Source organism: Chelonoidis abingdonii, chromosome 2 (assembly GCF_003597395.2).
Source record: "Chelonoidis abingdonii isolate Lonesome George chromosome 2, CheloAbing_2.0, whole genome shotgun sequence".
NCBI lineage: Eukaryota > Metazoa > Chordata > Testudines > Testudinidae > Chelonoidis > Chelonoidis abingdonii.
Window position 1 is genome coordinate 30,521,466 of NC_133770.1, and position 15,125 is coordinate 30,536,590.

Genomic DNA, 15,125 nt, shown 5'->3' on the forward strand with positions numbered 1-15,125 from the left:
TAAAAATTTACTACCTTGCACAGCTCCAGATATACATAAGCATCACCAAGAGCCACACAAAAAGTGAAATAAAAGGAGCTTACTTGGAGTGTGTGACTCCACATACCTGTGCAGAGTGCATGTCTGTGCATGCCTGAAATTCAAAGAGATGATTTCTACAGTAACTGACTCTGCTGCACTGCAGACATACATTAGACATTAATTTTAACACCATATAGTATGACACTATATATGCAAATCTGGGGAGGAGATACTGTTTTTGTGAGGAAAAAATCTGAATGTCCTGTGTTTTGCATGTTTAAAGCAACTCTGCATTCAACAATGTATACATTTTTTGTATACCACCTGTAATTATAAATAATGTCTACGATACTTAAGTATTATTTTCAGTTGTACAAAATTGACCATACTTTGATTCATAGTTGCAGCTTTTATTAAGACCAATAAATCTGAAAACAGGTAAAATTTGTTACTGCATATTTGTGACTTACATTGTAGTTATCCTTTACAATTGATTTATAAACAACTTTTTCTGTATAGAAAATATCTGCTTTGGAGTTTTTGTTTACGTTCATAAAGCAGTTCTAGGCAGGTTCAAGATTCTGGTTAACCTTTGAAATGTGTTACTTGCCTGGTGCTTAAGAGAGAGAGATGACTAAGAAGTTCATATTAGAGCCTCTCAAAACATGGGATCATCAATCTTCAAGTAGCTTGGCTTCAAGCAGTGCCCTGCTATCCAGGATGCACAAAGCATACCTACAACTCAGAGAAGCCCAGTGCATCCAGCCTCTGATTTTTTCAGACTCTCAGAGGAAATGTCAATTGGACATTACTGAATGCCTCTGCCTTGCTTTAATATCTCTTCAATAATTTAATATATTGTCTGACTCTGTGTGCTGAACTCATAACCCATCACTTATCATTTTGCTGATTGATGCCTCTGCCAGTGGAATCTAAATCTATGCTTTGAATTGTACTGATTACAATATAATACTTCTTTTTGGTCATATAGATAATTAAAAGCATAAATTTCTACTGAATCACATAGTTATAAAAATGCTTGTGATTCTCTTTTCCTAATGGAAGTTCTTTAATTACATTGGTCTAAATTTGGAAGTACTCTATTCCCAATTCTGACATTATAAGTTATAGACATAGTGAATAATATATGTATTTTTAATTTGCAGTTCCGGAAAGTAAAATCAATCAATTAACATTAGAGCTTTTTTTTCATTCTTTGAAGCCATAAATACCTCTCAATTCTGTTAATGATGTTCTGTGGTAAACAATATATAAAAGTCTCTGTATTTTGTTCAGGAATAATGCATTGTTATGTTAGCTACACTGGCATTAGTAATTCCATTATTTCAGTAATTGAAATGCACTTGCAAAAAAAATCTAGCTATAATTTAATGACTAAGAGCCAGATCCTGCAGACTTTTACTCCGGAAAAGAATCCCTACTGATTTCAGTGGGATTAAGTCAGGGGCGGCTCTAGACATTTTGCCGCCCCAAGCACGGCGTCGTGCCGCACTCTGCCGCTCGCCGGTCCTGTGGCTCCGGTGGACCTCCTGCAGGCGTGCCTGCGGAGGGTCCTCTGGTCCCGCGGCTCCGGTGGACCTCCCACAGGCATGCCTGCGAGGGTCCTCTGGTCCCGCAGCTCCGGTGGACCTCCCGCAGGCGTGCCTGCGGAGGGTACGCTGGTCCCGCGGCATGCCACCTCAAGCATGCGCTTGGCGTGTTGGGGCCTGGAGCTGCCCCTGGATTAAGTATGTATAGGAGGGTTTGCAAGACTGGGATGCAAACACTGCACCGATTTAAACCTTATTTCATTTAATGAAGTCACATGAGGCATAAATTGGTCCAACATTTGGCCATAAATATTTTAAAGGGACTCTGTCAAATTAAAACATCATATTTCTGTGATGATATTTTACCTATGATTATTACATGGTAAAGTTTAGATTGCCACAAATCTGAAAGAGATGTTATATATAGGTGTATTTCACCAGTTCTTTTTGGTTTGATCACTTAGTACATTTGACAGCACTTTTAGGATAATCACTTTTCACTGTTTCTGCTGTACAATTAGTTCGTTTCCCTTTATGTTTATGGGAGCTTTTCAGAAAGTAACTTTGGAGAGAATAACTGGGAAAGAAATTCAGAAGCAGATGTAGTACCTGATAGGGCTTCTAACTTATTCTTTTTAAATTAACTAGCATTCAAGTTCAGTGCATCTCTTTATTTAAGTCCTTTAGTAAGCTATGTAATGACCGGGTTAAATTCATTAGTCAACAAATTGAAGAGCAGTACCTCTTTATTTAATGCATTTATGTTGGGTAACATTTTAAAACCTTATTTACCTTAATATAGATTTTCTTCCATGTCATCTCATACTTACTGTTAAACTCTAGCAGTGCATTATGATAACAGTTCTCTAGATAAATGTTACAGAAGAGCCACAGTGACAAAGTCACTGTGTTTGTAATGTTAAACAAGACTTTCAATCTTTGAAGTATATATTTCCATCTTGGATATAATAACTCTAATTTAAAAGTTGGAATATTAAAAGAGAACATCTTCTTTACTTCCAGGATGAAGATGGGACAGAGGAGGACAACAGCAGGCTTGAACCAGTTGGACATGCAGACAGTGGTTTGGAGACCACCACCAATTTTTCCTTAGAGTAAGTTACTGGTACAATTGCATCATTTTTTAACAGTAAGATTTAGAGTAGTAAAGAGCTCTTACTATCACAATATAGATAATGTCAATAAATAAAACAAAACGTGCAACATGCATTTTATTTTGATTGCAACTCTACATAAAACAGATACACCTCTACCTCAGTATAATGCGACTCAATATAACACAAATTCAAATATAACGTGATAATGCAGTACTCGGAAGTGGGGGTGGGGGGCAGAGCAGGGGTGCACACTCTGGTGGATCAAAGCAAGTTCGATATAATGTGGTTTCACCTATAACGCGGTAAGATTTTTGGCTCCCAAGGACAGCGTTATATTAGGTAGAGGTGTACTTCCTTTTGCCCTTTGCACTGTGGGCATCTTTTAGCCCCAGTGTTAAACTGTCCTGACTAGTGATTCAGCAGCAGAGTGATGAAGCATTTTCAGAACTATTGCTATAGTATGGTTGGGTGGGTATATTTTTCTATCTCCACAGAAGATGCTTAACCATAGGGCATTTTAGAGTTTGGTGTTAATGATGGGGGAAGCAATGGGCCCAGCTGGCTCTCCCAAAATATTGGCAGGTGAGCGTTTGGGTATTAAAGCCCTTCCATCTTCCACAAATGCAGTAAACAAGTCCGCAGGATAGGAGGAGTTTTGCAGGGGAGGACTACCCAGACAAAACAGAACTCCCTCTCAGTGATGAGCCTAACCTGAAATTGCCCTTCACACTAGAAAAGATTCAGTGACTGATGGTTTTAAGATGAAACCTGAAATCAAGAGAGTTTTGCCCTTTGAGTTTCATTACAAAGACCTGACCCAGACGTGGCTATGATAATGGCTGGGAACGGTCCATTATACTCTTGAGTATTTTAAAATTCATTCTTTTGTTTGTAGAGCTGCTGATTTTTATAGGGATTAAAAAGTGAGTTAAATATTATGATAAGTGCATTAATGTGCATTAAACAATAGCGTGTTTCATAGCCTATTTGCAAAATACTTTATAAAGTATTTTGAATTCAAAATACTATTTGCTCATTACAGTATATAAAAATTTTGTATCAAATTTAATGCTTCTTGTTTCTATTTTTAAACTGATTTTTGTACCACCATCTTATTCTTTATTCTTTTTTCTTTTTCTTTCTTTCCTTTTTTTTAAACAACACCTCTCCTGTATACTTAGAGACCAGCTCAGCAAAACACATCAATTAAAAATGTAGTGGGAGCTTTCTTAGTGCTTGTGCACATGGTGCAGCAGTACATACTGCGGGAGTGTGATTTCTAAAGTGCACCAACATGTCGCACACTAACTGGCCCATATAGATCCTGTTGGTGTTTGCTAAAAGTTCTCCAGTGGACTTCAGTGTAGGATTGTTTCAAATTGTTAGAGCATGCTAGGAAACTTTTAGTGCTCACCAGCAGAGTCTGCACAGGTCAACTAGTGCACAACACGATGGCACACTTTACAAATCAACCCTCACATAGTGTGCATTGCCACACTGTGTAGACAAGCCCTTACTACCATTTGAGTGCTTTGCGCTTTCATATGGGAATCTCAGGGTTAGGAGCAAAATGAAACATGTGATATGGAGTAGGTACCATGAAAGCCACTGTGGGTGTGTCTACACTACAAAGAAAAACCCATGGCACCGAGTCTCAGAGTCCAAGTCAATTGGCTCAGGCTTGTGGGGCTTGGGCTGCAGGGCAAAAAATAGCAGAGTAGATGTTCCTGCTCAAACTGGAGCCTGGGCTCTGAAACCTGATGATGGGGGAGGATCTTGGAGCTTGGGAATGTCTACCCTGCTGTTTATAGCCCTGAAGCCTGTGACCCGCAAACCTGAGTCAATTGACCCAGGCTCTGAGACTCAGTGCCTTGGGTTTTAATTTGCAGTAAAGATGTACCATTGCATTAGAATGCATTGATTAGGCAAGGGCAAATTTTCCTTTACTTTTCCATGTTCATTTTATGGGGCTCAGGATCTGGGAGTTTTGGCTGAGTTTGCAGAAGAATGGCAGTTGTGGGAGCAGACATAGGCGGCGAGTTTCATACTCATGCTGTGCTCCAGCATCAGCAATATTCAGAACCAGGGGCTCAGCTCCAGCAATATGTGGAGCCAGATGCCTCCCCCGCGCCTCCCCCGAGTGTTCTGCAGCCATAACTTGCTGCCCCTGGGCCCTACCCCCGCTTGTCTTTCCCGGCCGGGGGCAGAGAATCACTGACTGTCTCTTCCCTGAGCAGTTCCATGTTGCCTCCCAGCAACTGCTGCCATAGGGTCCTAGTGCCCCCCATCTCCACGGTCAGGACAGACTGACTCTGAGCCTACTCTGCCCCCTCAAACCCTTCCCTTTTTCAGCAGGACCCTCAAGCAGCACAGGGGGGCCCCCCCTCTGCCCACAGTCACCACTCCTGCCCCATGCAAGGAGGCAGCCCCATCCCTCACCCCCAGTGAGGCTACAGTGACAGTGTGCTGCTGGGGGGCAGGAAAGGGGGGCTCCTCCCCCAGAGCTTGCTGCTGCTGGCAGGGAAAGGGCTGGGGGTAGTCCTCTCTGGTCCCTGTCCCAGAGCAGCCTGCTTGCACCCCAAACTCATCCCCAGCTCTGCCCCACCCCAGAGCCCCCCACCGCACCCTCAACCCTAGTCCTGAGCCCCTCCAGCCCCCCCAAACACCTTATCCCCAGTCCCAGCCAGAGCCTGCATCTCCCTGCACTCTAACCCTCTGCCTTAGCCCCAAGCCCCTCCAGCACCCCAAACACCTTATCCTCAGTCCCAGCCAGAGCCCTCATCCCCCACACTCCTACTCTTGCCCTGAGCCCCTCACACCCCAAACCCCTCATTGCCAGCCCCAGACCCCTCACCCCCTACACTGCTACTCTCGCCCTGAGCCCCTCCCACACTCCAAACCCCTCATCTTCAGCCACAGCCTTCACCCCTGCACCCCATCCCTCTGCACCCCTCCCATCACTAAACTCCCTCCCAGAGCCTGCATCCTGCACCCCAATCCCCTGCCCCAGCCTAGGGTCTGCACCCCAGACATCCTCCCTCACTCAAACTCCCACCCAGAGCCTTGGGCAGGTGGGGGGTGGAGTTTGGGGGTGGGGCACAGTTTGGGTGGGGACGGGTTCTGGGCACCACCAAAATTTCTACAAACATGCCACCCATGGGAGCAGAAGCTATGAATAAACCTGAATAGATCATGGAAAAATGGATGCCTTCTATGGTTTAAGCAGTTGAGCAAGTCAAACAGAATCTGGGCTTGGTTATGGAAACTGTCTTGTCCTCTAGAATCCATTAAAACTGGACATATAGTATTGCATGTCCCTTACAAAAGTTCTAGTTACATTACATGGATTGCCATTCTTATGTTCCTCTCTACCCTCAGAACTGAGAACAAAGCAAAATATTCCTTAGAGCAGAAAGATATACAACATCCTTTTTGGGTAGTAAAAGGCAACACTTGCAGCACTTTCTGGATTTAGTTGAATTTAGTTGATTCTTGGAAGACCTTGTGCATAGCTCATGTGCAGTGGGAATCAAACAATGTTATGATGCATGAAGATTGGGACAACAAATAATACTCAATATTGCAGTGCTCTTAAGTAAATCAGTGGTTTACCATCATCTGGAGAATTGAGCAGTTCTTGGTCATCCTATCTCAAAGAAGTCATAGTGGTAATAGTAGGGCAGTGGAAATGAACATAGGCATGGAGACATTTCCATAGAGTAAATTGGAAAGATGGAAACAATGTGGTTTAGAGAAAGGGACATGAGATAAAGCTATACAAAACAAATATGATAGAAAGGTGGGTTCATCTACCCTTTTTCATTATATAAGAAGAAAGATAGATTCAATTAAAGCCAAAGGCAGCAAATTCAAATCAGATAAAGAAAATTTTTTTTATGCAATACATAATTAACCTATGGAATTTTGTCACATGATATCATAGAAACATGAATTTAGTAGGATTTAAAAAAAATTGGATGTTTACATAGATTATGAGGACACTTACTTATAATTTATGCAGGTTTTTAAATAAATGTGGAAGAGACATAAAGCAATCGCTAGCTGACAGATGTAGCAAGAGAAAAATCCCTTCAGGGCGGGTTACTCCGTCATGTCCATTTTGGGGTTTCTTGAACCTTCCTCTGAATGATAAAATGGTGTCATTTGGTATGTGAGTGATGAGCCTGATCCAATGCCCATTGAAATCAATGGAAAGTCCCCTTGTGACATCCATAGGTCATTGCATCTGGCCATATGTATCTGTATTAACTGTAGGTCAAATCTTGTTTGTCCTTACTCAAGAGGCAAACTAACTCTCAAATGTACTGTATGTAGTACCAGAGAATATGAAAAATGTATGGTGCTAGAGGTTAACAAAAACCACAAGTTCAGATTTGGGTTCAGAGCTTTTGTTCTTAAAGTTCTGGAGTGTTTAGATGTGAGGTCTTGATGGATTATTAGTCCATCTGTGGCTTGTAATGTATTATGGCTTTCGGCTTCCAAACCAAACATCCCCAAAATGCGTGGGTATTCTGAACTAAGGACATTTTGCTTCAAGCTTACTTCTGATACCTTCAGAAATCTTTTCTTGAGCTTTTTGTACCTTTGACTTATTTGATTTTCTCTTTCCAAACAGATAAGTAAAATCCAGAACTAGTTCTGCATGATTGCGTGGCATGTTAAACATTTGCTTTGAAAAGGCAGAAATATAGATCTATAAATATGCATAGCAAACAGAAATAATTGTAGTAAACTCACTACAGTAGAACCTCCAAGTTACGAACACCTCGGGAATGTAGGTTGTTTGTAACTGAACAAAATGTTTTGGTGGTTCTTTCAAAAGTTACCACTGAACATTGTCTTAATGCAGCTTTGAAACTTCACTGTGCAGAAGAAAAATGCTGCTTTTAACCATATTAATTTAAACGAAACAAGCACAGAAACAGTTTCCTTATCTTGTTGCATCTTTTTTTTAATCGTTTCCTTTATTTTGTTAGTACTTTACGTTTAACACACTAATGTGATGTATTTGCTTTTTTGTTTTTATCTCTGTTGCTGATTGTGTACTTGCAGTTTCAAATGAGGTGTGGCTGACTGCTCACTTCATAACTCTGAGGTTTTACTGTAGGCAAATTGTGGGAACACAAAACATCAAATTATGTTAGTGTGTTCCAAAACTGAAGGTGGTTTACTATTTAAAACTTACAGTCCTTGTTAAATAGTTTAAGCATTATCTTAAACTAACATTAAAGACTAGAGCAGGCTTTCACTGGGATAGCTGAAGGAAGTATGATAGGGTCAGTAACAGCCTTTATAATTTTTGAGAAAAAATGATACATATTTGACACAAAAATTGAAAGAAATAAAAAATCCTCCACTTGCCTGTAGACAAGAGAGCTTAAATTTAACAAAAAGCCCCAAACCAAACAATATAAATATAAAACTGTGCCATTGTGCAGTCTGTAATTCATGTAGCTGTTTAAGGTTACCAAAAGGGTTAGATCACTTTTCATTTGAGTTATTAATGGAATTGTTTTTGATGATTGATCTCCTTTCATGCCATCAGACTAATATTCAGGTATGTAGTATTTCAGCATTGCTTTCATCACCATTGCTTAAGTTCTGGAATATCTTTGTTTTGTACGTGTGTATGTATGGGGGTTTTTGGTTCATTTACGGTACATGTTCATGTTCCCTCATTCATCATTGTCTCACAGTGATATGGTAAAGCTCGTAGAAGTCTCCAATGACGGTGGGCCTTTGGGAATCCATGTAGTGCCTTTCAGTGCCCGAGGCGGAAGGTAATGTATTGTGTAAGATTTTAATTGAATCATAACTTGCTGTGTTTTATCTTGGTTATGTTTACTCTTGTATAGGTGCCTGTAGGTTCTATTTGAAATAACGCATGTTTTTTTTCAAGAGGAAGTTTTACTGACTTAAAATAATTGAAACATTCTGCCATCCTTACTCTCTCTGTATGTATTACGAAGGCAATACATTAGGGGAAGAAAGATGGCAGAATCTGTCCCGTAATTTATAATGGAAATTGTATTGTGACCTGATGGAAACTTGAATTGCAAAGATACTAATTATTTCCTTCAGACCCTTCTCAAGTTATTTTTCCCCTTTAATTCAGTATAGTATTTGTGCATCATTTCCCTACTATTTACCAAAGTAGCAGCATTCTAAACCAGAGAAGTCTACATCTATGTGCATTTTATAAGCAAGATTGAAAGAAAAAGAATTGCAGTATTTGTAATATTAAATAATGTCCACTGTGTTGAAAGGAAAACAAGAAAAGCATACAGTATGGGGTTTTGAGGTGTTGGAGAAAGACATGTATTCTCCACAACTATCTTAAATTTCATTATGTGACAAAAGGCAAGAATTCCTTAAGTCTTAAGTTCCAGAAAAATGATGCAGTGCAGGTGATTTACATTAAAATAACTCTCAGGATTACATTAGTAAACAGAACACTCCATTTATATCATTTGCTTTGCCGAAATAGAATTTTAGTATTTAGGATTCTTAATCGAAACATTAATGTATTCTCAGGAAAATTTCATTACTTTTGTACCAATCATTATTCACTGTGGGAGATTTAAAGCTTGTGGGCATACTGAAAAGTAGACAATCCATCAAGAATATAAGTAGGATTTTATTTTGGGGAGGAGGAGATTACCTTTATCTTTAAGTGTAATTGCCTTCACTATTTCTGCTCTTTTTTGGTGAAAAGGGACCAAACATACATTTAAAAAAGTGTGATCTTAGATTACACAATGAAAGGATATGATGTTCTTACAAGTCTGCCTATCCATCAGCAATTTTAGTTTAAATTGATTAGAAGCAAGTGTCACTTACTGTGTATCAGATATTTATATCAAGTGCTTTTCACACAGGTTAAACATTTTTTTCTACAGCAGGATGAGGAATATGGTTTTAAAAACTCTTTTTTTTTCTGATTATTATTTTAACCTTTATGCTTCAGTAGCTATACTGACATGTAGTACTGTGACAAAACTAATAATTTTGTTGAACTGAAGGCAACTTTCCCTGAGGATTTCAGGAGGTAAGAGCAAACTGCCATAATATGGTGACTCTTTCTTCCCATGAGTGACCTGACCCTATCTTCAGTGAGTTCAGTCAGCAGATATGAGAGTGGTAATGTTTTAATCACAACCTCATAAATAAAGACAGGAGGTAATGGCATGCTGTGATTTTTGCATTTTTATATAGGCCATGGACTGTGCTGGAAGAGATGGGAGGGTTAGATCAGAATTGTTGGCTACCTCTTAATCAGGGTGATATTTAGTTGAATAAAGCTGCGTGGGTTTTTTTTTGTTTTTTTTTAAAATAATCTCTCAAAACGCATGTACTCTGTCTTCTGGCATCAGTCAATCAGTTCTTTTCATGTAACCAACCCTCATGGAAAAAGTAGGGATTAGATCAACAGTCCTTGTAGGAATAATAGTTTTTTTATAAAAATTACTCTTGAAAACCTACCACATCTAAGAAATCAGTGAAAAGGATGTAATTCAGTGATACATTTTGTAACATGGTTAAAAAAAGTAGAGATTTTTCTGTTAAATTCTATAGGAATTTTCCACTCAGGAAGTCAGTGGAACTGTGATAAAAGTATCAGTTGAAAAGGCCATGAGTTTAATTCTTGATTTGTGCCTGCTAAAATACAGGTGACCATATTTATTAACTTGGATAAGCTATTGAATAGGTGCTCTCCAAGGGTATTGCTAATGAAAAATTTTATTTTTAGTTTTGGTTATTCAACTTACTTATTTTTTTGATCATCATTAATACTATACTAGGGGATCTCTGAAATTCTGTCTTGTACACTGAGGTGTATGGGAGATATTTTACCTATAAAAATTTAGTTTTATATTATAATTTTTATCACTTCATATTGAAATAATATAATTTCTTTTTGATGTAAAAAAAATTCAGCTGTTCCTGCAAGCACTTACAGTAGGTCTTTTCCATCAGTGGAATTACTTCAATGAGTAGAGACTTGATAAGGGGTTGCAAGCTCTTAATATGGTTGTCAAGAATAAGAAGTAAAGTTTAAACTGTTTATATGTACATAATGACTGTATAATGTAGATTTAATTTTTAAGAGCACCAGGTATGTTGTGAAGCATCAAAGGCACGGCAGACAGTGTATTTTTCAGCTATTTCTGCTCCAGGAATTTTTGTTGTCTTAATCAAAGCAAATGTCCACAGAACATGCCACACCTTTTGAACTTGAATTTTAATAATTGGAAAAGAGTTGGAGATAAAGTTACGGATCAAACTAATTGACATATATTGAAACTGACCAGGTTGTGTTTAATAATCCCCCCCTATGACACACAGTACCAATAATTTTAGTTTGAGTTTCAGGAAAGTCTCAACCCATAATTCTTTGCATCTAAATTAGAACATGATAGCCAAAGTTTTTCCAATCCCCAGCTTCTTATGAGTTGCCTTATTTCATTTTGTAGTCTGTCTGCACTTTGAATTTTCTAGTTCCTCAATGCTGCAGTCCCTCTTGGGCCCCAAAGTCTTTATAATCTCTAAATGCAAATGTAAGAATATTCTAGTGGTGTTTTTCACAAGTTGCTGACCTCTGTCTTGTCTTCTTTCTCAGTCTACTTATGCTTAAGCTATTAAAACCCCACCATTTAAACTGCTAAAGGGAGACTGTAGTAAAACCCAAATCCTTCTCAGTTAACAAAAACCATATAAAACTTACAATAAATATAAGATCTTAACACATTGCAAAAAAATTACATTTTGATTTATCCAAAGCAAAACTACTATGCAGTGACATTTAGTTATGTATTATATACCTTACCGTTACCTTAGTATGTGAATGAATTTATCCTCAGAACACTCCTGTAAGGTAGCTAAATATTATCATCTCCATTGTAAAAGTGAAAAATTGAGGCATTGAATGATTGATTGACTTGAAGAAGATCACATAAGAAGTCACTGGGCCAAAATCCTTTGAATTCCAGACTAATGCTTTAGCCATAACACCAGTAGAACCACAACTCATACAAACATACTTGTTCAGTGGGGAGTTTTGGAGAAGTTCTTTTTTAAAAACACATGTCTTTAGAATAATTGAGAAGTTACTTGTAGCATAGTGAGTATAGTCTTCATTGCTGTCACCTTCAAATTACATTGTACTTCTGTCATACAGTAGAGCTAAGAAGTGGTTTGGAAGTCTTTTGAAAAGCTCACCCTGTTGTATGGAATAACCAGTATAGCATTTACTTTACCATGTTGTGATGGTCAGCTTTTGTGTTGTTCATAATAGTGCTATAAAGTCTACATAAATCAAGTCAGGACACTATACTGAGAAAAATCAGTAGTTTTAGCTCTGAAGGGGACACGATCTCCGTAAAAAACATCTACTCAAACTGGACTAGATGCACTTTCAATGACACTTGCCTATGTTTCCATTGAGAGCTGAAATGTTACATCATAAAAGACATGTTTGTATGCATGTGTTGTTGTTTTTTTTAACAGAAGTGGCAAAGATGAATGGCAGGGAGGGCAGGAACAGTCAGTTCATTAATTTTCAAAGGAGGCCATGCTTGGTATTATTCGGTAAAACAAACAAAGCTAATGACCACCCAAAAATCAGTTAAACATTCCGTTTGTCACTGACATAGTCAAGGTTTGCAGTGTGAAGGACACTGTGCTCCATCTGTCACTAATGCCTGTGTGTTATATCTGATAGGAATGCATGATCTTAAGTGACGTGCTGACTGCAATAGCTAAGACCCTTATAAGAAGCCAGGGTCAATTTGAACATTCACGTGCTACTCAAGGAAATACTGCAAATCTCTAACGTGAAGTTCTGCTTGCTGAGGACTTGTCTACTCCTAAAATGCTGCAGTGACATAGCTGCACTACTGTACCTGCGCCACTGTAGCACTTCAGTGAAGGCACTACCTATGCCGACAGGAGGGCTCCTCTCATTGGGATAGATAATCCACTTCCCTGAGAGGTGGTAGCTAGATCAATGGGAGAATTCTCTCATTGACTTATGCTGTCTACAGCGGGTATTAGGTAGGTTTAACTGTGTTGCTCAGGGACGTGGATTTTTCACACTTCTGAATTGCCTTAGTTATATCAAGTGTATATGTAGTGTAGATCAGGCCAGAGAGAAGTTTTGCTGTGTGTGTTCAGGTTGGGCTCAGCAAGTGGACATTTAAAAAACATATATTTGGGTTTTTAGTGGCTGCCTATATGGTGGATTTGTTTATTAGTAGGGGAAAAAGACCTCGAGCAGCAGAGCACTGCTGTTCTCTGAGTGATTGCTCGTGTATATTTTACTCAGATGTGTGTGCCCTCAGAGTGCCAGAGCCAGAGTTTTCTGCAGCATTACACTTTGTGGCCGCATGTGTGCCCTGCACCTCTTCATGGCCCCTCTTGAGGCTACGTAAGGGCAGTGCTGCCTTGAGCCCCCTCAGTTCCTTTTCACTGTCCCTGTCCTGAGTCAGAGCTTGCTGTACAGTTTACCTCATAGGGATATTTTTTTTCTTCTTAGTTAGCTAGTTTAGCTTCTTACGTTATCTGGAAATAGAAGTTAATATCCCTTAAATTTTATTTTATTTTATTTTTACTTAAAGTTCATTTTTAATAGTTTGTTTCAGTGCTCTGTATACAGCATTAGCAGGCTATTAGCACTGCCTGTCATATGGGGTATCTACCCCGAATAGTGACCCACATACATTTGCCTCAGTAAGGGGCAAATTAAGGCGAGGTGCAGTAGCTGCTGCTCTTTCTAGAAAAGATAGGTGATTTCCAGAGACCTGTGCCTCAAACACTACCTCATGGAGCATGCCTCAGCTGTGGGGCTCTCAAGTGGGTGCCCTAGTTACCCACATGCAGTCTGCAAGTGTGGGTGTGGTTGTCTCTGACAGACTCTTGGACTTGGATTCTTCTTTACAGAGAAAGAGGAATCAGTCTTCTTCTCCAGGGCCTTCCCAAAGGGCTTGTCTACACTGGCAAGTTTCTGCACAGTAAAGCAGCTTTTTGTGCTTAAACTGTAGATATCAAGCCACTTAGTGCGCAGAAACTCCTCAGTTGCAGCGGTGCAAAAAAACCCCAATGACGAGAGTCATAAGGCTATTTGCGCAGAGGCTCCAGCACTCTATTGCCAGTGTAGACACTTAATTGCTTTCTGCGCTGTAACTGGCCTCCAGAGCTGTCCCATAATGCTTCTGCTTATTGTTTTGAACTCAGCTGCCCTGGAGACATCAACCCCTCCCCTTTCAAAGCATCATTTCTGACAGCCATTGTGTGCTATGCTGATCTGTTCCGGGACACAAAGAAAACTATTAATGTGGAATGCTTGTGCTTTTGAATAGAGAGGCGCACGTGTGTGTGAGAAGGAGAGCGATTACTATGCAGAGAGCCCAAGGCGGGAGGCAGGGGCTGATGTTAGGGTTTTCCCCTCCCCCTGCCTCAGGATTAGTTGCTTCCTGCCGCTGTCTGAACTTACAAGACAGCATGCTTACATACTCTCTGTTCTCCAAAATTCACTGTCTCTCCGCCCCCCACCCTCCCGCTACACACATACTCCTTGTCTCACACTCTCCCCCCTACTTCAGTTGAAAAGCAGTTGGAAATGTAGAAAGGATGCCCATGAAACAATGGGATTGGGAAACCTCCATCTTGTGATGCTGTGCCTGCCCCATGAAGCATTGCAAACCCTTCCCAAAGCACACTGTGGCCAGTTGCACAATGGGATAGCTACCACAATGCTTTGCCGTTGCAAGAGCTGGTAATGTGGATGCTCTCCAGCATCACAAGGAGCACAGATTGGACACTCAACAGCGGTTTCATTCTAGTGTTTTAATAAAAGTGGTATAAGTTGTGATGCAGAAACTTGCCAGTGTAGACATACCCAAAGATTCAGAGTAGAGCTGAGCTATGGACCTGATACTACGACAGGAAGATATTGGTACTATGCTCTCGACTGTCTGCAGGGAGACCGTTGATTCTGGTACGAGTGACTGCCATTTCAGTGCAAGTATTGTTGGTAGCAACAACCCTGCAGACTTATGAGGCAGCAAAGGATTGCTTTACTTCTCTGTACCAAACTCTCCTTTGGTGCAGGGGTCCATTGTGTTGGCAGCAAAGAATCCTGTGGCACCTTATAGACAACAGATGTTTTGTAGCATGAGCTTTCGTGAGTGAATACCCACTTCGTCAGATGCATGTAGTGGAAATTTCCAGGGGCAGGTATATATATGCAAGCAAGCTAGAGATAACGAGGTTAGTTCAATCAGGGAGGATTAGGCCCTGTTCTAGCAGTTGAGGTGTGGAAACCAAGGGAGAGGAAACTGGTTTTGTAGTTGGCAAGCCATTCACAATCTTTGTTTAATCCTGAGCTGATGGTGTCAAATTTGCAGATGAACTGAAG

At 40.0% G+C, this 15,125-nt stretch overlaps 2 protein-coding genes across 9 annotated transcripts in view; one reads left to right on the plus strand and one right to left on the minus strand.

Moving 5' to 3' along the window:
- The window catches only part of PARD3 (par-3 family cell polarity regulator), a 649,228-nt gene that overhangs the window by 359,445 nt on the left and 274,658 nt on the right, over positions 1 to 15,125 (plus strand). For all 8 annotated transcript variants that reach the window (XM_075062225.1, XM_075062229.1, XM_075062224.1 and 5 more), the window contains 2 exons: positions 2,595 to 2,686; positions 8,407 to 8,490. In XM_075062225.1, the coding sequence (XP_074918326.1) occupies positions 2,595 to 2,686; positions 8,407 to 8,490 (176 nt within the window). The remainder of the gene's footprint in view (positions 1 to 2,594; positions 2,687 to 8,406; positions 8,491 to 15,125) is intronic.
- Positions 1 to 15,125, minus strand: part of LOC116836441 (uncharacterized) — a 149,572-nt gene that overhangs the window by 118,633 nt on the left and 15,814 nt on the right. The gene's annotated exons all lie outside the window — the stretch shown is intronic.